Source organism: Amblyomma mixtum, chromosome 1 (assembly GCF_055824585.1).
Source record: "Amblyomma mixtum isolate Tamu chromosome 1, ASM5582458v1, whole genome shotgun sequence".
NCBI classification, from domain to species: Eukaryota; Metazoa; Arthropoda; class Arachnida; order Ixodida; family Ixodidae; genus Amblyomma; species Amblyomma mixtum.
This window is the reverse complement of record NC_143012.1, coordinates 70387664-70412191: the sequence shown is the minus strand read 5'-3', so window position 1 is coordinate 70412191 and position 24528 is coordinate 70387664. Positions and strand designations below refer to the sequence as shown.

At 46.8% G+C, this 24528-nt stretch overlaps 2 protein-coding genes and 2 pseudogenes across 2 annotated transcripts in view; 2 read left to right on the top strand and 2 right to left on the bottom strand.

Moving 5' to 3' along the window:
- Positions 1–24528, top strand: part of LOC149366712 (flap endonuclease GEN homolog 1-like) — a 361675-nt gene that overhangs the window by 307586 nt on the left and 29561 nt on the right. The gene's annotated exons all lie outside the window — the stretch shown is intronic.
- Positions 773–8788, bottom strand: LOC149366715 (uncharacterized; annotated as a pseudogene).
- On the top strand, positions 12992–15984 carry LOC149366714 (uncharacterized; annotated as a pseudogene).
- Positions 17868–18983, bottom strand: LOC149366713 (iripin-8-like). The gene has a single exon (XM_089567435.1). It carries the CDS (start codon positions 18981–18983, stop codon positions 17868–17870), a length of 1116 nt encoding a protein of 371 aa, XP_089423561.1.

The following is a 24528-nucleotide window of genomic DNA, read 5'->3' as shown; positions in this document are numbered from 1 at the left end:
TTGGCTACGGCTCATGCGTCACGTACACATTTCGAATTCTGCTTATCCCTAGCTTTGACATGAAGGACAGGCTGGTGGGGAGGTGACAGCTTTCTAATTTGCCCACAGTCACGAGTGTGTGATCCATCCATCTGCCCCACTAATCCCCGGAATGCATTCACTTACATTCTGTAAATTAGTATCCTATACCGTCTACCGCTTGTGGTTCTAGCTGACCGACCAGCCGCGGTTGCTGACTACGTAGTTATGGCATTCGTCTGCTGATCACAAGGTCGTGGGATCGAATCCTGGCCGCAGTGTCTGGTTTTCGTGGAAGGAATGCAAAAAAAAAATTGCCAATTGTTTAGCTCTGGTTAAACCGGGTAAATTGCGTAAGCAATGGTATGCGCGTCCTTCTAGCGATTCTTCCGCGCGTTGCCTTCGAATGGTAGCATTGCGGCGTTCCTAAGCGGTGAGGGGTTGAGATTCATCGGCTTCATAGCCTTTGGGAAACGCGCCTTCAAGACCGCAACGTTGAACCTGTCGTTTCGCCCTGAATTAATTTTAGCCAAATGTTGCTGCAGGTAACGGACATTTACAAAGAATTGGACTTTTTACCGGGTTGGTTTCCTCTCCTGATGCGCTGTATATCCTTGCCTACCTTTTAGTTATAATACCCATTCTACCTAACAAATATTCATAAATTAGGGTGCCAAAGAATTCCCAGAAAATGACCCGATTATTGCTTTGAGTTACAAGAATTACGCTTCTGGCGCACACAGGATGGCTTGCGCTACCACTGGCCACCCTGGGGAGTAAAGAAAGGGGGCTCAAGAGCATGGTGGAAGAGGCTGTGGGAAAATAATTTATTTTCAAGCTTGGTGCGTGCCAATCAGGTTGGACAACACAGCTCGGCAAGCTGCTGTGGCACGGCTGAGGCATCCATAAAGTGCTCAACGGAGCTGTCCTCCAGTGAACTGATCAGTCATATCTGAAGTAATCGTTGCACTCCACTTGCGAGGGGACTGTCGGGCTGCATTCAAACAAATTACTCTTCCTGCTCTTGCACGATGGCCTCACGAAGCGCCAAGCCCGCAAAGAGATGCATGATAAGTTTAATTATGGCCATCACAGAACAAAAACAAAAATGATTAAATAACACCGAATTTTGCGAAACACAGTCTGCGTGAAGACACTAGCAACATGATTTACAGTATAATTTTTAATTTATGCTTAAGAACCAACACCACATTAGTTGCACAAAGTGGAATTTAATTTACTAAACTTCCTTGTACCAAATGGTTCATTTTTAGTTTGATGCGTGTGTCGAGCAAAAAGAGAAGGCGACCACGTGAACGGCACGCGCCGTTCACGTGGTCGCCGTTCACGTGGTGTTCAGGATTTCACGGGAGGGAAGTGGACGTGGTTCCGGCCACCTGGGCCCAGGCCAACGAGGACAAAGAAACATAGGCCAAGTGAACCCACCCGAAGAGGAAGCGAAGCCCCAGGAAGAAGACCAAGAAGCAGACAAAGAACAACTTCCCAGAAGCAAGCTGAAGTTCTTCAGAAGGAGGGCCCCTAACAAAGCGCGCCTGTCTTAATGGCCCTCCACGCCTAGCTAGTTCCAGCGAAAACGAGCCTGACAGCGACGAGGAGAAAGGCGTGCCATCCCTCTGCGAGTTCTGTGGGGGCAAGGCATGTGACTGAGTTTGTTTCAGACAATAGTTATGACTCATCTCCAGACTACCCTCTCATCTCGCCTGGGGTGGACTTTGAGGAGAACCCTTCCATAGTCTGACTAACCGACCACCCTTCCGATCTAACCCCCCCCACCACCACCACCACAACTTTTTTTCTTGTACTAGGCACGCTGAACTGTCGCGCCCTCACGAGGGCAGCTAAGCAAGGGGAAGTCGACACGTCATTCGAAGGGGCACTTCGACACGTCATTCGGTACGAAATCGTACTGGAGCTCTTGTTTTCCTTCGCGACAACAAAGTGAAGGTGCTGCGCCATGACCGAGATATTGAAGGTCGCTTCATTTCCACGTTTTTGAACAACGGCATGCGTGTGTTGAAAATCTACGCACCTTTCGGCACGTAAAGCCCTGGTGGTTATAAATGAATATATACCAGGTGTTCCAGCTAAATGTAGCCAAGCTTTTAAAAAACACGGGATGCCCTAGCCGTCTGAAACCAACTGAGGGTTCTTTAGAGTCGCGTGACCTAGCCTGGAACATTTTTTTTCGTTTTCAAAGTTAAGTAATTAGTTAATCATAATAAGCTAACTTTAATTATTGACTTGATGAACAAAGTGTCAATGGAAAAGTTGCAGATCGTTTTGAAAAACAGCTGGCGGAAACAATTGCAGCAACGTACTATTTGCGTAAGATAGTTTTTTTACCGGCCGTTAACCGTAATTCAGACGATAAAAAAAAGCTTCCACATGACAACCGTGCCACTTCAACGTCCCAAGATGCGCCTTAGAGAATAAAATTCTGTTTTCCTGAAGTCCTCACCTCGATGAGACTTTGGGTGCACATTGGGGCAGAGATGCGAGCGAGCAACTGGTCACGTGTTAACTTTCTTTTAAGGCCGACAAATGAAGCTACGCAAATCGTACCGTGATAAAAACAGCACTACTGGCGGTTTTTCGAGGCGATCTAAAACATTTCCATTGACACTTTTTTCCTAAAGTCTATAATTAAAAAGTTAGCTAATTAAGCTTAACTAATTTACTTTGATGAATGAAAAAACTACTTGAGACTAGGCCATGCGACTCTGAACAACCTTTAGTTGGTTTCCCTGGACTAGGACACTTCGTCTTTTTTAAAAGGTTGGTTACATTTAGCTGGGACACCCGGGAAATAGCACCTCGTCGCCGAACTGGGACAAGTCATCACTGGAGTCCAGCAAGAGACGAGGAAGTTTAGGTGTCAGGTGCAAAACACCGCAGCCCATCTACTAAAACCGATCTAGGGACCTTAGTTCTACATCTGTGTATTGCACCTATCTATCGCACAAAGCGAAAGCATGAATCCGGTTCTCGGTAGAGGAGACTTCTTAGAGGTGACCACTTCGCCGTTCTCAGAAATATCCGCCAGATAGTCAAGCCAACGTTCGTGAAGCCTGGCAGGGAAGGAACGCTGACTAATATGTCTACTGTTGTGAACGCGAATTTTCCTTGAACTACTGATTATAATGTTACATCCCGTTATCTACGAACATGGCCAACAAAACGAGCTCGTACAGCAAAAGGAGACGAAAGGCACAGGGCCGGATTATAAAAAAAATGGCTAAGGCTTAACTTGGTTAAGCCTGGAGAATGCGAAGCATCATCGTATCACGTGATTTGGAGGCGCACAACCACAGCGACGCCGCGAGGTGGGCCCCCGTTTCTCCACTGCCGTGACGTCATCGTGTCACGTGGTGTGGCATCATCGTGTCACGTGATTTGGAGGTGCACAACCACAGCGACGGCGCGAGGTGGGCCCCCGTTTCTCCACTGTCGTGACGTCATCGTGTCACGTGGTGTGACGTCATGTATCACGTGATTTGGAGTCGCATAACCACGGTGAAGGGCTGAAGTGGTAGCTAAAGTAGTATGCTTCACATAAAATGGGGGCCCTGGGCTAATGCGGATGTAGGCCCCCTCTCCCTCTTTCTTGCTCCCTCTTTCCTGCTCCCCGCTACACGACTAGAATATATGCCATGTTTCATTTTAATTCCAACAAGTAAAAAGAGCGAAGGCGATCAATGGGATTCATGCAGAAGTAACGCAGTAACATTAGGTTTACAGCGCAAAAAACACCAGGCGACTTTTAGAACGCCCGACACGTGTGCGTATATGGCCGAGCGCCGAACGCCACGGAAGAGCCACGTGGGCCGACCGACAACTTGCGGGGCTGCAGTGCAGCGCGCCGCCTCCTCTCCTCTTTCATTGACGCCGTACACAAGCCGACAGACGGGTTTTCCTTCGCAGCGCTGTTTTAATGCTAGCGCATCAAGGAAAAGCAGGCTGAGCTAGCTTCCTAAAGCTGAGATGGGTGCTCTGGCAGCGACTAGGAAATAGAGACACTCGTTAATTAGTGCCCGAGAGGGTAATATTAAAAGTTATTAAAATTAATTTGTTCACACGATGAACTTTTACTACTGCCCTCGTGGGGAAAATTTGAAAAGGAGAATTAAAGTCCCGGCTCAGTGGTTAGATGCTCGGCTGCTGAGCCGAGTACCCGGATTCAAACCCAGCCACACGGCGACCGTGTTTTGATGGAGGGAAAATGCAAAAAGGCGCCCGTGTGTTGTGCGATGTCAGAGCGCGTTAAGGATCCCCAGGTGGTCGAAATTATTTCTGAGCTCTACACTACGGCACCTATTTCTCTCTTTCATTCACACCTTCATTCTACGAAACCAATACTTAGAAAAAAGAACGAACAAAAGAAATTGTCCCGGCCACGCCGGTCGCATTTCGCTGGAGGCGGAATGTTAGAGGCCCGTGTAATATGCGACATCAGTGCACTTTAAAGAACCCGAGGTGGTCGAAATTATCCGCGTCCTGTATAGCCGGAGTTGATTTGGGACATTAAAGCCCATAAATCTAAACATAAACCCATAAACGAGTGTTTCGCTTTCCTAGTGGCCGCCGGAGCACGAAGTGAAACTGTGGGACCTCAAAGAAGCTAGCACATCCCGATTTGTTTTTCAGTTTGGTAAAGCTAAAGAAAAAATCCCGGTGTTATTACTATTAGGAGTGCGACAAAATTTAGGAGACGCGTGCTGTTGTAAACACCAGCACATCTGTTCACTGAGCGAATTCACTTAATCTGCATTCTGTTTTCTGAAGAAGCTAGGATTTGTTTGGATCACTAAGTCTAATCCTTTGAGGAGACGCTTGATTGTACCCAAACCTTCTTTATTAAAATTCAAGTATCAGACTGCAGTAATCGTTATACACGTTACACAATAAATATACAACAGATATATGCAATACTTAAGGCAATACAAACACAATAAAGTTCACTAGAATACATATGAAAATGACCAACTCTAATTACAAAGCATATTTTAAAATACTTTCGTTGAAGGAAAGACAAGCAAAGATGACACCAAATAAATGTGGCACTATCAAAAACAACAACAATACAGCTCATTACAAGAAGGCTGAATATCACAAGAACAAACAAGAGACGGACAACGAAGATTTACATCTTTTGAATTACACTGCTCAGAGTTTCATTGTTAACATGTAGGGTGGGAGATGATACATGCAACAAAGTCGTTGGAACTTTTCATGTACTCCGCAAACAGTTCATTTTAAAATGGCATTTTTCGTGCCTTCGCTTTGGCGAAATCAGATATAGTCTGTTCGAAAGATAGATCGCGGAGAAGATCACTTTACATGGACATGATAGCAAGCGAGTTGAACTTATTGTCAAGGAGGCTCGAACGAAGGCGACTTTTTATCAGCGACAACTTAGAAAACGATCTCTCGATCTCACAGTTTGTCATAGGTATGCTTAAGTATATTCTCAAAGCAATGGAAAGGTTCGGAAACACATCAGTAAGCTTTCTTTCTTGCAGCAACTTCATTATTCCCAGGGAACTCGTGTCTTTGCACACAGAGTTGTGCAGAAAGTTCGCAAACTGAACGATTTCAGCGGGAAATGCTGGTTCCAAATCATTTTCGTAGGTTTTCACCAACCTCTCAGCCTGCTGTGCCAGAGAGCTAGGCCTCGCTCCCAACCTCTGTCAGCAATTTTATGAATCCGAACCTTTCGCAGAGCTCAGCGTAGGCAGCCTTTCGCACGCGCAAAGCAGAGCCTAGGCTATCCAGCACGACATTGAAGGTCTCCACGATAAATTTTTCTCTACCTCGTAGCACACTATCGCTTTTTCCGTCCGGGTGCTTACTCAAAATGATACGTTTGCCCTCATCCTGATAACATTTATTTGTACTTAGCGTGCGTGCTCTCTCCCCGAAGGTATCAAAGAGAGGTCGCAACGAATTAACAAAGCCTTCTAGAGAGCTCAGCAGTTCTACAGCAGTAGAAATGTCTAATCCTGGTTTCTGAACTGCTACGCTCGTTTTGTCAAAGCGCTCCAAGATTTCACTCCAGAAAATTGCCATGAATGCAGTCTCTAGTTTTGTCACCTTCTTGAAGAGAGAGTGCGCTTCGTTCCGAGTGTCACCGTTTTCTTCTTCATTCTTTGAGATCGCTTCAAGGCAGCACAAGACTGCTTTGAAATTTTTCAAAATGGCCTTACATGATTCAGCGTGCCTTGACCACCTGGTCTAAGAGAGACTTTTCAAAACAAGTTGCTCACAGTCCCCACTTTCACCCATGCTGTTCAAAAGATGTTTCCATCGCTTAGGTGAGGCAGCAAAGAAAACATACAGTCTCTGAGTTAGAGCAAAAAATTTGACAGCCTCAAGGCAACTGTCAACACTACACGCGCCAACTAAATTTAGTGAATGGCCAGCACATGGGACGTAGACTGCCAATTCGTTCAGGTGTTTTATTTGAGCTAGCAGTCCTTTGTACTTTCCTGACATATTACTCGCGTTGTCGTATGCTTGGCCCCTACAATCACCAATTGAGATGTCATTGGCTGTCAAGAGGGTCATCACGGTGTCGAAAAGATGCAAGCCGGTATGCGATTCAGTTGGAACAAATCCAAGAAACCGTTCGTACACTTGCCCATTTAAGTAGTATCGTAAAACAACTGACAGTTGATCAACGTGTGTAAGGTCTGGAGTGGAATCAACAATTAAAGAGAAGTATTTTGCGCGTTTCACTTCGTCAACGAGACGATCTTTGACAGCCTTTGCCATATGCTCGATAAATTCGTCACAAATGGTTTTTGACAGGTACGATGGGTGACCTTTTCCCTTGTTCCCATAGCGTTTGATGTGCTCCTCTAGAAAGGGATCAAACTTGGCAATGGCTTCAAGCACTCCCATGTAATTGCCATTTCTCGGTGAACCAAAAACTTCATCACTTCCCCTAAACGCTAGGCTGCGCTCAGCTAGAAGCTTAACTACAACGACTACGCGCTTCAACAGTAAGCGGTCTCAGTGACAAGATGCTTAACCAGCTCCTTGTCAATTGTGCTGCTCGAGTTAGACCGGGCGAGCCATGCTGTCACACAGTTCCGGTGCTCGACGCTATTTTCATGAGCGCAAACCTTTTCTTCTGCTTTTTTCCAATCAGAAAAGCCATGAGTGGTGAAAGTACTCTGGTTGCTTCGAATTGAAAATAGTTTGCACATGAAGCAGTAAACGGAACCTTTGGACTGTGAATACATCAACCGGTGTCGCTCGTACGCTTCCCCATTTATAGCCTTTCGCACGAAAAGATGAGGTGATATATAACGCTTCTGAGTTGTGTATTGTCTTTCGGAAGACGGAAAAGTTTCTGCGCGATTTTGAAAATACACTGGTCCTTTCTCAAGGCATACACTCCGAAAGCTATCAGTAATGACGTCCGGCCACTTAGCAGGGTCACTTTGGAGAACCTCACAACCTACCTCCTGCTGCGGGGAGGTCTGTACTTCTTTGTTGTCGCAGCGAGAAGCCGTCTGACCAGTCCTCTCGAGGCACACTTTGGGGGTGGGAACACGATGACTCGAAGCCGCACTAGTAGGAAACAAGTTAGTCGGTTCTTGCAGTGTTGTTTGCTGGCGCTCGTCAGTAGAAGGAGGCTCATCGGGGATGTTTGGCGCCTGTTGATCAGCAGAAGCAGAAATCGGGCCTGGCGGAAAGGACACCTGGAGCTCCGTGGCAGGGGCCGGGCCGAGTAGCAACGACGTTGCTAACTCAGGAACAGGACAGACCTCGGTTAGCCTCGGTTGCTCAGATATATGGACGAACGAGGTGGCACCGTTTTCCCAGGATCCAGACAACCAAGATGAGTGAAATCTGGCTTGTTGCCAGGAAACCGTAGTGATGGAGCTGACAAGTCCTTCACAGAAGCACTGTGCTTGCAACACCCGGAATATCATAATCAAAAGCCTCTGCGCCCACTAGCTGTTCCCGAACCACCCCTACCTTTTGCCCCGCCACCCACACACACACACTCACGCAAGCACGCACGCAGAAACCGACGCACGCGCGCAGGCACGCACGCAGACTCACACACTCGCGCACGCGCACACAGCGCACGAAATACAGCCTCAGTTATTGAAAAACCTATAGTGGTTACATCACATGTAATCGCCAGGCTGGCTAAATAAGAAGTTACCATATTACAAGTACAGACATGCTGCCGAAGTTGAGTCGAACCCGCCCCAGCTTTTGTACAGGCGTCGTGCTTTTGTATACAGCCCACAATACGAGTGCCCGCCTTGCTCACAAAACACTAATATTTGTTTACAGTTTTAAATGTGTTGTTTTCGGGTACTTCCTTTCGCAAGCGACTGAAAGAAATTTATCGAGAGCCTGAATTTAAGTTCCTACGTTCTTCGCCAGTCGCTCTCGATACTCTGATAGCTCGCAAGCTCACCAAAATGCTAGCTGATTCATCTGTGCTCCCTATGTTGAGTTCGTTGCTTCTTACTATTTCGATATTTCTCATAATTCAGAGCCACTTTTAGACATGCTCATTACTGAGACCTGCACAGATTTTTCTTGTCTGCTACTAATCGGTACTATCGGGGTATTGGTACGGACTCTGGGTAGAGCAGTCATAATGCTCCGCAGAAGCTGCATTCAGAAGATACTTTGTTATCTTTGGCAGCCTCTTTTCACGATCTTCTCTTTCTAACTTCACCTTTCGTTTAGACGCACCACTTTGATGCTTCCGACCGGGCATTTTCACATGAACGGACGGCGTCACAGCTGACAAAAAGTTGAGATAAAATGGAATTTGACAGGTGTGCAAAGCACGAACGACGAACGCTGTTCCTCCGGACTTGGCGTGGCAAGACGAACGCGACCTCCTGATATCAGTTCAGAAGAGTTTGGGGGTAGGTAGGCCGGAGACGCTGATTGGTCGATGGAATGCGCTTCTCCGTGACGTTTTTCGGTGTTGCCCTTGTTCTCAACCAGACGTGGCGTCACCGCGCCTCCCTCGGCCTGTCTCTGGAGAACCTAGGGAATCGCTAGGTTCGCTCGCCGTGCCGCAGGTGCGTGGCACGCGGGTATTCACCCCCCTCCCCTGGTCCCCAACAGTGGTGCCACTAAATGGCCGACGGTCTGCTGCGGTCTGCGGTGCGGTCTGCTGTGGTTGAGGTCAAGCTTGCAGACCACTATTTCATTTGTTGCTCGTTAACAGATAGTTCCAGCCATCCTGCATCTATGCACAGCCAGCAAAAGGTCTCAGTACTTGATTATAAGCGTCTTGACGAAAGAATAGCAAAGCATGATTGGGATTCTTTTATACACAGTGTGTCCCCTGCGGACCTATATGATCGGTTCGTCGATGTTTTTCGTTCACACAAAGCAGAATCTTCCCGCATGGTGAATGTTAAACAACGAAATTTAGACAATAAGTGGATGTCTCCCGCAATATTGGCAGCCATTAAAGAGAAGGATCTGCTCTGGGCTCGATCAAGACGTGCCCCAAACTGTTCTCAGCTACGACTGCAGTTTAAACATGAACGAAACCGTGTCAACGCCATGATCCGTTTGGCCAAGCGCAACCACTTTAGGTCTCAGTTTAATGACGCACGTTTTAACAGCAAGAAAACATGGTCATTGGTGAATAGTCTGAAAGGAGGGAGCGCTGCTATCTACAATGATACATATTTCATCTCGCATTTTCATAAAGATGGACAGAGCATTGCGAATGACTTCAACAATTTTTTTTCTCTGGTCTCTGGTGCATCTCGAACCCCTCCTACCGACTGTCCTATGCCTCTCAGTGTGATGGAATCTGCTTTCCTTCCTGATATTACTGAAAGTGATTTAAGGTGTATACTTTTCAGTCTTAAACGTAGCAAATCTCCTGGTCATGACGGCCTCACGATTTCTGAATTGTGCAGAAATTTTGAAGTAATTAAAGGTGTTCTACTAGTTATCCTTAACACTATCATTTCTACTGGTATAATACCTGCTTCAATGAAAACTGCTAAAGTTATACCTTTGTACAAGGGTGGCTCCAGAAACATTATGAGTAATTACCGACCTATCTCTATTCTACCATGCATTGGCCAAATTTTTGAGAAGCATCTATTACTCACCATGACGAATTTTTTGAATACGCACAGTGTTCTATCACCTTGTCAGTACGGCTTTATAGCAGGAAAAGGAACAACGGTTCTTCTTGAAGAATTCTCTGACGTGCTAAATTCAGCTTTTGATAAGAATCAAGTCGCATGTTCTCTTTTTCTGGACGTTAGCAAGGCTTTTGATAGCATCTGCCACGTTCTTTTGCTTGATAAACTTTCTGCGCTGGGATTTCGAGGTTCGTTTTTGGAACTGCTTACTAACTTTTTACAAGATAGGCGCCAATATGTGTCGATTTCAAGATTCCATAGCGATTTCACGGCAATTGCCTCTGGAGTCCCGCAAGGTTCTATATTAAGTCCTTTATTATTCAATCTATACGTTAACGACCTTGCTAACAGTGTGCCATCTTTGCTGTTTCAGTATGCTGATGACACTGTTATTGTTGCATGTGCAAAGAAATACACTGATGCTGTTACAGCATTACAGATAGCTGCTATTAAAGCCATGGACTGGTTTAAGTTTAATCTTATTAATGTTAATACTTCTAAAACAAAACTGATCTGTTTTCATAACCCATTAAAACAAGTTGAATTAACTGACCTTGTTTATTTGCATACTTCCTCTTGTCTTAATTGCAACTGTGTACCAGTTGAATATGCGCATTCGGTCAAATATCTTGGCCTGACCTTCGACAGTGATCTCTCTTGGAAATCGCACCTTTCTTTTGTTTGCCAAAAGCTTCGTGCTGTATCGTGTGTCCTGTATAACATTAGATATTTTATGCCTTTTTCTGTCCGTAAATGTGTTGTACATGCTCTAGCCTATAGTGTACTTAGGTACGGAATTACTGTTTATGGTCACTGCACGGTTCGCTGGCAACATAGGGTGAATTCGGTTTTGCGTTTGCTTCTAAAGAATATTGCTTACGACCTGTCCATTGGTAATGACATTGATATTTTTAGAAGAATAAAGCTTCCAAGTTTTAACTCTTTATTAACAGAAACTATTGTGCTAAAACACTTCTGGTACAGTCAGTTCACCGTTCCATATGTCCCTGCTCGGGATTTAAGACCAAAATACCGCTACTGCATTCCTCGCTCCTCAACCCGGTACGGTAAGCGCACACGTCATTACTATGTACCTGCCTGTTTCAATAGCTTGCCTCCTACTGTACTCCGCATGAAAACTAAATACACCCTGAAAAAAACTTTGCGGTATGTCTCCGTGTTGCTTCCTGCCCCGTAGTTATTTCAGCTATTTACTGTATTAATTACAAATCACTGTAATCTTTCTTGATGTTGTAATAGTTATATATTTGTTTCATTCTGTTTGGTGACCATTTTCTTTTTTTGCAAAGTTCATTGCAACGTCTCTATTTTCCTTTGTTTTGCCAATGTTAGCTGTCTGCCAGGCGCTGCCACTCAAGCCCTTTGAGGCTTTGGTAGGCCTGATTTATGTTGTCTGGCAATTGACGTGAATAAAAGTTCTATCTATCTATCTATCTATCTATCTATCTATCTATCTATCTATCTATCTATCTATCTATCTATCTATCTATCTATCTATCTATCTATCTATCTATTATCGCCAGACTGCTGCCTGCCGTTCTCGTTGAAGTCAGCGAGTTATGAATGTAAGGCCGTTGTGGGATGCAGAGAGCAGTCACAGAACAGTTATGTAACGTATTGAAGTTCCGGCTAGTTTATTGTTCAATATTCGTTGTCCCGTCCCGTAATTTCTTCTGTCTGCGTCTTTATTTTGCTGCGCTGCTCAGAGGCTGGGACCCGAAGAAAGCGCACCGGGAGATGTACTGAGCGTTGTGTCGTGCGCGTGTTCAGCTTAGTGCATGTGTTAAGCGGTAACCGCATGAGGCGATATTCCTTCGCGATGCGTCGCGCGATGACGACGCCGTCGCCCACCGCTGTCGCTGGCGCAAACCGCACGAAGCGACTGGGCGTCGGAGCGGCGCGTTTTCACTGTTGCTCGACTGCTGCCACTTCAGCGTTCAGTCATTTTGCGTTAATTAACGCGTAGAACAACGTTCCTAAGGCTCCACACAAGATAAAACACAATAAAAACATTGACAAAAATATATGTGGGCAATACTTTTATTTCTGTCCAATACGCAAAGTCACGTGACATAGAAAAGCGCACGCATTTTTTCCTTCCTCCATGAGCGCGCGCTCTTTCAGTCTGCTGCCGGCCTCCCCAACGTCTTTGTCCGCCATGGTACGCCGACGGAAACTCGCAATGCCTGTCTTTCTGCCATCCCCTCACCCCTTTCCTTTCACTCCTACACACTGCCTGCTATCCTTCATTTCCGCTGCCCCAGCTCAGGTGCTTCCAGCGGCGATAGCAGATGCCGGGGTAGAAAAATTCTTTTACCTTCCATATTCAATGCAAAATAAAAAAAAACCACTACACAACAACCTGCCATGGTGAGGGCACGGCCGGTCTCAACATAAGGCCTGCGGGCTGTTACTTCCCCCCCCTGAGCTACGTCACGCGAAAGAGGCCCACATAGAAGTTCCGTGCAGCACGTCTCGAAGCTACGAGCAGCGCACTCGTGTTGAAAATGAGGCCTGGAAGGTACACAAATGAGGCCTGGACCGAGAAGTCAGAGTGGGGTACGAAGGAGACGACAATGCGATCCGTTCTGGTAACACGTGACACTTCCTTCACTGCCTGGGGGAAAGTCATGGCATGTCACGACATGCTTCCGAACGCACATTCTTTTCTATACGTTGACTGTGCCTAACCTCGTGCTGCGCGTGCGGTTGTGTCCGAGACGATCTTCTAGTTCCATCGCTGGATTACGGAATGTGGATTACGCTTCTGCCAGGATATGCCTAACAAGTGCTGCGTGCCCAATTGCCGGACTAACTACAAATCGGGTCCCAAAATCCACGTTTTCAAGTTTCCCCGGCATGAAGAAGAACAGAACGCCTGGATTAGGGCAATACCACGAGAGAACTTAGTTGTATCACCGCAGTCCAGGGTAAGATGTTCGAAACTTCCTTATAGAATAGTTACTTTTGCAAACTACGATAAGCTTATGCTCATGCATTGTAAAAAAAATTGTATTTAAACTAGCAGCTGGTTAGCACTGTGGGCAGCGAATGCAGACTTTCAAGAAAACTGTTGCCAAGCTACAACTGCTATTTAAACAAAAATTTAACTTCCTTCTAGGTTTGCGAGCTTCACTTTATTGAGGCTGACATCGTGCGAGAGGCCTCCCACATCGACGAGGTTGCAGGGCGCACCACCGCTTCACCCCTTTCGCATCTGCGCCTTCGCCCAGGTGCAATCCCTTCAAAGTTTCCGGGATGCCCGTCTTACACTTCTAAGCCAAGCACCTCAAGGGATGACCCAGACTCGAAGCGCATGCGTCTTGAGGCTGCTGCTTTGAGGAAAGCGCTTGAAGAGTCAGCTGAAGTGTTCCGCGAAGAGCAAGAAGCAGATAGGATTCTAAACCTAAAAGACTGGACGGAATATATAGGAAGCAAAAAGTCTGCATTCTGGCATGCTATTGAAGGGAGTGAACGCCATATTTTAGTGAACATCACTGGAGACGAAGCTCCATGCATCAAATATTCAGTTGCAGTAAAAGCCGACCTTAGCGTGACAGTTCACTTCGTAAAAATGCCAATAACAAAACTAGGCACCAATTTCTCCATCCCAACAGTAGCAAACAGCAAGAAAGCAATGGTGGAGCTACTTGAGGTCATTGAAAAAAGCAGTGGTGACCTCAGTCAAAGTCCTGAATCTGCTAACGACGACATCTGCAAGCAGATTCTTCTCCTGCTGGAAAAGTTATCTTTTTCGCCCACAGATGAGAGCACCAACATCATACAATTTCTTAGCGAGCAATTGAAGCTACTCTCAATGAAAAAAGTTCGGAGACGCTACTAAGCCGACTTCATGATATTTTGCTGCCTACTTTTCACTGTATCGCCTCACGCATACCAATATATATCCGCGGATCTGGAATCATGACTCTGCCGCACCCAGTGACCATTCGATCAATATGCTCACCGTATGGCATGAATCCTCAAGTCGAACATCAGAGTGAATCGTTCCTCCGCTACATGGCCGGAATAATCACCGACTTGAATGTTCGCCAACGTTTTGTGACACTGATGGTGGACGAAATTCACATCAAGCCTTATTTCGATTATAAAGGAGGCAATATTACAGGTGCTGCTCTGAACAGCTCGGGTGCAGCAACCAACGCACTTGTCTTTATGGTGCAGAGCCTCTTGTGCCAATTTGAGGAAGCCGCTCACATCGACCCTGTCCAAAAAGCTGAATCAGAGTATCTGCACCAGTTGCTGCGGAAAGTAATATGTGGCCTGGAAGAAATTGGCTAAAGGGTAGTGTGTGTTGTAAGTGACAACAATGCCATCAACACAAAGGCTATGTCTCACTTCTCTTCTAAACAAATTGCTTATTCGCATCCATCGGACCCTGCAAGGCCTCTTTTTTTGTAATAGACCCGGTACACATACTAAAGTGTATACGCAATAATTGGCTTAACCAGAAAAACGACCAACATTGTTTCTACTTTCCCGAGTTCGAAAAAGACCACACTGGAGGACAGCGAATGCTCTCTGCGTCATTTGCGACCATCAGGAATCTATACAACTTGGAGTGCGAGAGGCTGTTAAGCTATGGCTACAGACTGTCAAGAAAAGCTCTCAATCCATCGAACATCGAACGACAAAATGTAAAGTTGGCTTTGCAAATTTTCAATGAATACCTTCCTCAGGCCCTGCGAGCCCTTGGGATGAAGCACAACCTCTTATTTTTCGAAGGGACTGCCACTTTCATTGAGTTGGTGGTGAAATGGTGGAAGATTGTGAACGTGAGGACGCCTTGGAAGGGAAAAAGGCTTAGAGACAAGTTGCAAGTACCAGTGTTTAATTCGGAAAATGACATCAAGATTAATTTCCTTCACAATCTCTTGGCCTGGTTGGAGGAGTGGAAAGGCAAAAGTTTGGACAGCGGTACGCTAACAAGAGAGACCCATGCCGCTATCGACCACACAACATATGCTTTTGTGGAGTTTACGAAGTACTGCTTCGAAGAGCTCAAGCTATCATATGTCCTTCTAGGAAAGATCCAAACCGACAGTCTGGAGGAGCGCTTCGGAAAGTACAGGATGCTAGCTGGATCCCAGTATCATGTGTCGATGAGGCAAGTGTATGAATGTGAAAAGAAGCTACAGCTACAAAGCACTTTGCCAGCCATCAGTAAGGATGAGCGATGGGATGAGCTTCACTTGCGACCAGACTATCCACGACCTAGCCTAAATGTAGTGGTGACCGAAGATGCACTGTCGGAACTAAAAGACATCGTCCCGGTGCTGGTATATGTGGCAGGCTATGCAGTGTACGCAACACTTAAAAAGCTCAAGTGTACAAAATGCAGGGATGCGCTCACGGAAAAAAGGACGACATCAATATCCGACACGGATGGACGATACGACCTTGAGAAGCAACTTGACAGGGGCGGGCTTGTTTACCCAGCAACATTTGCCGTCAACGCTGTCGCACACAACTACGTAGTTGTTAAGCAACTATCAACAAACAAGGACTTTTTCATTTAGTCACGGACCTCACGCTTGAACTGCTCGCCGGTGACGATTCCTCAGAGTTTGACACCTGCGAGGATGGCCACAAGTGCGAAGTTGTTCTAAAACACCTCTTGTGGTGTAGCACGAACATTTTCCTCAAGAACTACTGCTGCAAGATGAACGACAAAATATTGGATGCCAACGCCAAGGCGAAAAAGAGAAAAGCTGAGACTCTGCGGAATAAGGCAGCGGTTCCGTTGTAAATAGCAACATGAGTGTTTTATATGTCAACTTCTAAACCCACTTGTTATGTTGTAAATACTTAAACTGTGGCAATGTATGTACCTGTATCGAAAGCGATCGTATTCATGTAAAATATGACCCTAGAACAAATACATGTATCTGCAATAAAAATACACATACGCAGTTGTGAAAGCTATTCGAGAGTTTTTGATTCTTCATTATCGCTATGCTTCATAAAACCAGGTGAAAAAAAGGAAAAGTTTTAAAATATTGGCAAATTTATTTCAAGTAATGCATGATGAAAAACATCTACTGAGAAAGTCGAGAAGGCGCAATGCGATAGAGGTGCTGACATCAGTGCTTAAACAATCTTTGCACAGATGGTTTGCGGCTAGTGCCTCAAAATAAATTCCGCGTAAATTGTCTGCTATTCATTCCAGTATTTTAACTAAAGAAAAAAATGTGGACTGATAAATGTAAGCTTATTGCTGCTAGTTGATTCCGGTCGCGATTCCTTAAGCTCCGCCGTAAGTGGCGGCGACTGTGGGCCTCTTTTCGTGACGTCACGGGAGGAGCACCGGCCATGGTGAGGGCGACGTCGGCTGCGTCTCCGGTGAAAAAAAAAAACGGCTCGGAAGTTGCGCACCCGGAAGACCTACCGTCATTGGCTAGTCTCGCGCGGCACTTCCGGGCGATGGGCGATATTTTCTGCAAACCCAGAAACCGGGCGACGCAATGAGCGACAGTGGTTCGGCGGCCCTCATTTCATCGCGCGGCGTGTCGCCGCGAATTATCGCCTCATGCGGTTAGCGCTTTAATATGCGAATATGTAACAAGATCTCTTTGTAGTTTATCTCTCCCCATTCTTTCTAACGGTCCCTTCACTTCTTTCATTTCATTACTACAGCCCGCCTGGTATCCTTTGTTTTCCGCTGCCCCAGCGCAGGTGCCGCACGGTCGCAGTCCACAGGTGTTTCGAATGTCATGACACCCTGCGCGCATATATATACTAGCTCACTTACAAGGAAAGGTCCCAATTAAGTGAAAAATTACCCAAAGAATGAGTTCTTGGGAAGCCTATACTTTTTATTGGTCTGGTTTTGAGAATAGATGTAAGCATTACAGATGACAGCCATTAAGTTTGTCACAGCACCAGACGGGGATCTTCAGAGGAAGCGGTCAGGTACATCAAAATGATCCGCTTTCTCCTTTGTTACACAATTCAGTGACCCCTTCTGTTAAATCCCCATTGTTCCTTACTTCCCTTAAACCATCTGTGCTTCTCACTAGATGCTACGTTTTTGCGGGACATTCAATCTAAGAAGTAAGGCCTTTGTGTGAGGATATTAATGGGCCTTACGAAATAGGCTCAAGGGCGCCCGCAGAACTTTTTCCAGGGGGGTGCACCCGATGGCCGGGTATAGGGGAGGCGGTAGGTTAGCACCAAAACGGAACTATTTGTAGTATAAATTGCGCACATGAAACAAAAATTAGGGCTAGGCTTGGAGAACAAACAGAATTTATTAATGAACAAAGAATTGCACTCAATAAGCAGGGTCCTATAACTTAATATCACCTAAGCGTGCTAATCAAGCTGTGTAGTTGTTTTCTACTAGTGCATAAATAACCGCAATTCCAGGAGGGGGGGGGGGGGGGGGGGGGCAGTCGCCCCACTTGCCCCCCCCCCCCCCCCCCTTCCGGACGCCCATGTCAAGGGCCGTTGGCATACTCCTCTAAGCACTAATAAGAATGAGGAAGTTCAGACGGGGAATAAAAACGAAGTCTCAGAAATGCAGTGAAAGTATGAGTAGTTTATTTCAACCCGACTTTTCAGACGCTTGCCTGCCGTGGAACCGCTCCTTCAGTTGAAATTCTTCTCGTGCAGAGGGCGATGACTCCCATCTCAAAGGCTGTGGATCTCACCCATGAAAAAAATGCGGTTGTTTTTTCGATCCCTGATGTAGTAGATGAACGGGCGATCCACGGTGAACGGGGTGATATCCGGTGGAGGTCCATCCGCCGAACTGGGGGTCACTGCGGGCTCGACGGTTCCTTCTTCACTGACCTCAAAAGACGCTTTTTGGAAGGCGGCCGAGATGTAGGTCGGCGTGGTCGCGCTGATTCCGCTGAAGTCGGCCCACTCTCCGAAGACGACGTTGAGTCCCAGGGCTCGCATGGTGGGCACCAGGTCGTAGCTGACACTCACGTTGAATTTGGGCAGGCTGAGCGCTACCAGACAGGGGTAGAGACTCCTGCCGAGGTCTTCGAGAACCGCAAGCGACAGGTCGTCCCTGAGCTCTGCGAGCTCCACCGCGGAGTCCGGAAGCAGCACCACCATGGCGAACCTGTTTCCCGAGCACGGGATCTCCACGGCGGCCGCGCCGAGCACGTCGAGACGAGTGTAGGGGAAGTGGCTGGTGAGTTGCATCATCGGCTTACTGACCTCGGTGGTACCCAGGTTGAAAAAGGACTTGTTCCCTGAGTCCCACGGGTCGAACATGGTCAGCCAGGTAGCCTTGAAGTGGACGGTGTTGAACAGGTAGAGAATCATGCCCAGCGGCTCATCTTCGGGCAAGATGCTGTCGATGTTTTCTCGCTCCAAACCGTTGACCTCCGCGGGGTCGACTCCGAAGCTGGCGAAGTCCACGGACATGAGCTCTGCGTCAAACACATCGTGCAGCTGCTGCCTGTATCTTTCGTCGATTTCGAAGCTGTCCTGCACCAGGACTATGTTGTCCACTTCCAGCGTCACGTTCGAGTACGTGCGCTCGAGGAGGAGCCTGTACGCCTGGAGGACCCAGGGCTTGTCCGTGAGGCCGACCTCGGTGTGACCCAGCACCGATGACAGCTGGTCTTCCGAGCTTTCAGCGGCGCCGGCGTAGGCCATGGCGAAAACGGCGGCGATGTAAGTCGGCGAGAAGAACACGTTGGAAGAAGGATTCTCCGTCGCCAAGCGCTTGAGGAGGTTCACAGCGAAGTGGTTGTGAGCTTTCACGAGCGGCGCACCGTCAAACCTCATGGTGGATGTTTTCCGAGGTCTGGAGGTCGCATGTAAGGCGCCTCTTTTTATACCGACTGGCAGTGGTGTTTTTTTTTTTTGCTTTTTCCCCCTTCCTCTGCGGTGGCCAATGGGAGTTTCGATTTTTACCCCGGCCAGGCACAGCGAATGGCGCCTGAAGAATTTTCTCTCTCTTGAAAAAACGCTGTTCTGATTGGCTTAGCTTTGAAGCACGTGAGTCAAGCCACGCCCATGATTCATCATAGCAGGAACAGCAAGAAGGGCGCGGTACCCTCCAGTCCGGACAATGGATCGCCCCCTCCCGACTGGGACGCGCACAAAGCCGGGGAAAGACCCAGCTGTGCCTTCTTTCCGGAAATTCCAGTGTGGGAAAGAATGCTCTGCTGCCTACTCTCGAAAGACGCTGCCATAGATTATTTGGTGACCTCACCAAGGGCACAAAGGAACTGTCTTTGAGGCAGATGGACAGATGACAGCAGATGTTACTCTGGGTAGGTTTATTAGTCAGCGTTCCTTTCCTGCCAGGCTTGACGAACGTTGGCTTGACTATCTGGCGGATATTTCTGGGAACGGCGAAGTGGTCACCTCTAAGAAGTCTCGTCTACCGAGAACCGGATTCATGCTTTCGCTTTGTGCGATAGATAGGTGCAATACACAGATGTAGAACTAAGGTCCCTAGATCGGCTTTAGTAGATGGGCTGCGGTGTCTTGCACCTGACACTTGGACTACCTCGTCTCTTGCTGGTCTCCAGTGATGACTTGACCCAGTTCGGCGGCGAGGTGCTATGTACATTGATTTACGAACCCCCAGGCCTTTACAGGCATTGCACGAAAATGTAACTACAGAGAGGAGTAATTGTTTCTATTTATAGAAAGAAAAACGAACAAGGGTCGAAGGGGGTAGGCTCAGCCTTCCAGCCAACGTTTCGGCAAACGGATGGTCGAAACGTCGGCTGGCGGACATATTTTTTGTCGACAAAAGTGCCATCTTATCGGTTTCTCTTTGTTGTGGATCCCTGTTTATAAAATGCTAGGCGAAGAAATACGTGGTTGTGCGTAAAAAAAAATATTACTAATACAATTCGCGGTATACACTCCTCACCCGGTTTACTGCGGCAACTTTGTTTGGAATTTTTTTCAGATTGCGCCTGCACCAGGTGCATCGAATTATTTTGGGAATTTCAGGCCATATTGAACAAGATATTGAACAAGAAATTTTTGCACAGTCCACAAATAGTTTTCACGTGACGTCTCACTTAAGAACGAAGCGTTAAATGCCCCTCAAAGGGGCCCCCTCCCGGCCTATGGGGTGTACCGATTCCCTCCCTAGACAGATTCCGTTGGATCTGCTAGTGTGAAATCGGGGTAGGGGGGCCAAGGTTAACCACAGCTTAATCTAGGATTAACCGCGGTCTCATGAAAATTGGGCATGGAGAGCGCGTCGCCCTATTTTGCCGCTTTGGTCATCGCCTCCCATTTGGCGAAGAGACAGTACATTTCGATCCGGCTTGAGTGCAAGATTATCTGCAAAAATATTATTTAAAAAGATTTAAGATTATCTTCAGGGAGCAATCACTGAACGTTGAGCTATTTTATTCCAGCGAAGTAATACAGATAATGATTTGCAGATTATACTGTGCATTTTCGAGCTTGGCTGCGCCTCATGCGTCAAGTACACATTTCGAATTCTGCTTCTCCCTAGCTTTGACATGAAGGACAGGCTGGTGGGGAGGTGACAGCTTTCTAATTTGCCCACAGTCACGTGTGTGTGAACCATCCATCTGCCCCACTAATCCCCGGAATGCATTCACTTACATTCTGTAAATTAGTATCCTATACCGTCTACCGCTTGTGGTTCTAGCTGACCGACCAGCCGCGGTTGCTGACTACGTAGTTATGGCATTCGTCTGCTGATCACAAGGTCGTGGGATCGAATCCTGGCCGCAGTGTCTGGTCTTCGTGGAAGGAATGCAAAAAAAAAATTGCCAATGGTTTAGCTCTGGTTAAACCGGGTAAATTGCGTAAGCAATGGTATGCGCGTCCTTCTAGCGATTATTCCGCGCGTTGCCTTCGAATGGTAGCATTGCGGCGTTCCTAAGCGGTGAGGGGTTGAGATTCATCGGCTTCATAGCCTTTGGGAAACGCGCCTCGAAGACCGCAACGTTGAACCTGTCGTTTCGCCCTGAATTAATTTTAGCCAAATGTTGCTCCAGGTAACGGACATTTACAAAGAATTGGACTTTTTACCGGGTTGGTTTCCTCTCCTGATGCGCTGTATATCCTTGCCTACCTTTTAGTTATAATACCCATTCTACTTAACAAATATTCATAAATTAGGGTGCCAAAGAATTCCCAGAAAAAAGACCCGATTATTGCTTTGAGTTACAAGAATTACGCTTCTGGCGCACACAGGGTGGCTTGCGCTACCACTAGCCACCCTGGGGAGTAAAGAAAGGGGGCCCAAGAGCATGGTGGAAGAGGCTGTGGGAGAATAATTTATTTTCAAGCTTGGTGCGTGCCAATCAGGTTGGACAACGCAGCTCGGCAAGCTGCTGTGGCACGGCTGAGGCATCCATAAAGTGCTCAACGGAGCTGTCCTCCAGTGAACTGAACAGTCATATCTGAAGTAATCGTTGCACTCCACTTGCGAGGGGACTATCGGGCTGCATTCAAACAAATTACTCGTCCTGCTCTTGCACGATGGCCTCACGAAGCGCCAAGCCCGCAAAGAGATGCATGATAAGTTTAATTATGGCCATCACAGAACAAAAACAAAAATGATTAAATAACACCGAATTTTGCGAAACACAGTCTGCGTGAAGACACTAGCAACATGATTTATAGTATAATTTTTAATTTATGCTTAAGGACCAACGCCACATTAGTTGCACAAAGTGGAATTTAATTTACTAAACTTCCTTGTACCAAATGGTTCATTTTTAGTTTGATGCGTCGTGTCGAGCAAAAAGAGAAGGGGACACGTGAACGGCACGCGCCGTTCACGTGGTCGCCGTTCACGTGGTGTTCAGGATTTCACGGGAGGGAAGTGGACGTAGTTCCGGCCACCTGGGACCAGGCCAACGAGGACAAAGAAACACAGGCCAAGTGAACCCACCCGAAGAGGAAGCGAAGCCCCAGGAAGAAGACAAAGAACAACTTCCCAGAAGCAAGCTCAAGTTCCTCAGATGGAGGGCCCCTAACAAAGCGCGCCTGTCTTAATCACCCTCCACGCCTAGCTAGTTCCAGCGAAAACGAGTCTGACAGCGACGAGGAGAAAGGAATGCCATCCCTCTGGGAGTTCTGTGGGGGCAAGGCATGTGACTGAGTTTGTTTCAGACAATAGTTATGACTCATCTCCAGACTACCCTCTCACCTCGCCTGTGGTGGACTTGGAGGAGAACCCTTCTGTAGTCTGACTAACCAACCCCCCTCCCGATCCCCCTCCCCCACCACCACGACTTTTTTTCTTGTACTAGGCACGCTGAACTGTCGCGCCCTCACGAGGGCAGCTAAGCAAGGGGAAGTCGACACGTCATTCGGTACGAAATCGTACTGGAGCTTTGGGACAAGGGGAAGGGGGGGGGGGGGGGGCTCTTGTTTTCCTTCGCGACCTCGGAGTGAAGATGCTGCGCCATGACCGAGATATTGAAGGTCGCTTCATTTCCACGGATTTGAACAACGGCATGCGTGTGTTGAACATCTACGCACCTTTCGGCACGTAAAGCCCTGGTGGTTATAAATGAATATATACCAGGTGTTCCAGCTAAATGTAGCCAAGCTTTTAAAAAACACGGGATGCCTTAGCCATCTGAAACCAACTGAGGGTTCTTTAGAGTCGTGTGACCTAGCCTGGAACATTTTTTTCGTTTTTCAAAGTTAAGTAATTAGTTAATCTTAATAAGGTAACTTTAATTATTGACTTGATGAACAAAGTGTCAATGGAAAAGTTGCAGATCGCTTTGAAAAACCGCTGGCTGAAACATTTGCAGCAACGTACTATTTGCGTAAAATAGTTTTTTTAGCGGCCGTTAACCGTAATTCAGACAATAAAAAAAGCTTCCACATGACAACCGTGCCACTTCAACGTCCCAAGATGCACCTTAGAGAATAAAATTCTGTTTTTCTGAAGTCCTCACCTCGATGAGACTTTGGGTGCACTTTGGGGCAGAGATGCGAGCGAGGAACTGGTCACGTGTTAACTTTCTTTTAAGACCGATAAATGAAGCTACGCAAATCGTACCGTGATGGAAACAGCACTACTGGCGGTTTTTCGAGGCGATCTAAAACATTTCAACGGGAAAATGGCGCAAAAGACGTGGACAAAAGAGACAAACACGACAGGACTAGCGCCAACTTACAACTGAATTTTATTTCGCACCAAACCCGCCTTTATGTAGGCCAACACGCCCTAACATCCGTGTAATCACGCACAGGCAGTAGAAAAGATAACTGTAAGATATCTAGCACATGAAGCGCAATAGCAACTACGTAACATATACTATCATGACTAAAAAAAAACCAACAAAAAAAACCCAACAAAAGTATAGCAAACAACACTAAAACGGTCATGACCAAGCAACTCTTCAACACCAAAAACGATACACACTCATCAGTGATACCAGATGACCAACAAAGAAGCGTGGAAAAAAGGTGAAGAATGAAGCGTTAAGACCAAAGCAGTGTCAAAGGTAAAAAAAGGTTGAAATGGATGAAGAGTGCAAACCACAAGCCTGGTTTACCGCTACGCACCATCGTTTCGGAAAGGGGGACGTGGCAACGTCTTGTCAGTAGCTACCTTCAAACCCACCTTGGACGCCTGGTAGGCAAGGACCCGTTTCTTGTGCGCAGTTCGTGCGAGGTGCAAAACCACCTGGAGTCTTTGCCCCCCAAGCACTACACAGGGTTTTCCATCGACATTGAAGAGCTGTTTTATTCCGTTCCCCATCAAGGACTTTTAAAGGCTGTCAGGGAAAACATCCAGTCCACCGGCGAAGTCCCTTTTCAAAATGCAGCAGGAGTAAGCGTTGACAATTTCATTTCTTTGTTAGAATTTTACCTAAGTTCGACTGCTCTTTTGTTTGATGGAAAATTCTTTGTTCAGAAGAAGGGAATATGCATTGGCTCGTCTGTAGCTCCCGCCCTTTGTGATATTTTTCTCTCCATTGTAGGAGCTGACATAAGATGCCACCTTGTTGATCCGCACGTAGTCTCTGTACATAGGTATGTTGACGATTTCTTAGTTATCCTTAAAGCTCAGCTCAGCTACATTGGCCAAACTGGTCGATGTTTTAATGAGCGAGCCAGCGAGCACTGCCGGAATCTGCGGAATAACGAAGGAAGCTTTCTAGTGGATCATTGCAAAGCCTGCAGGGGTTGCCGTCCGGAGTTCGAGAAAACTATTTTTTTGAGGAGTGGGAAGGACAGATTTGAGAGAGAGGTGGTCGAAGCCTTTTACATCAGGAAAGAAGGGAGCAGATGCGTCAGCAAGCCATCCATTACGCTTAGCAACGAGGAGTACACTTTTCTAGAAAGTTTTCTGTAGGCT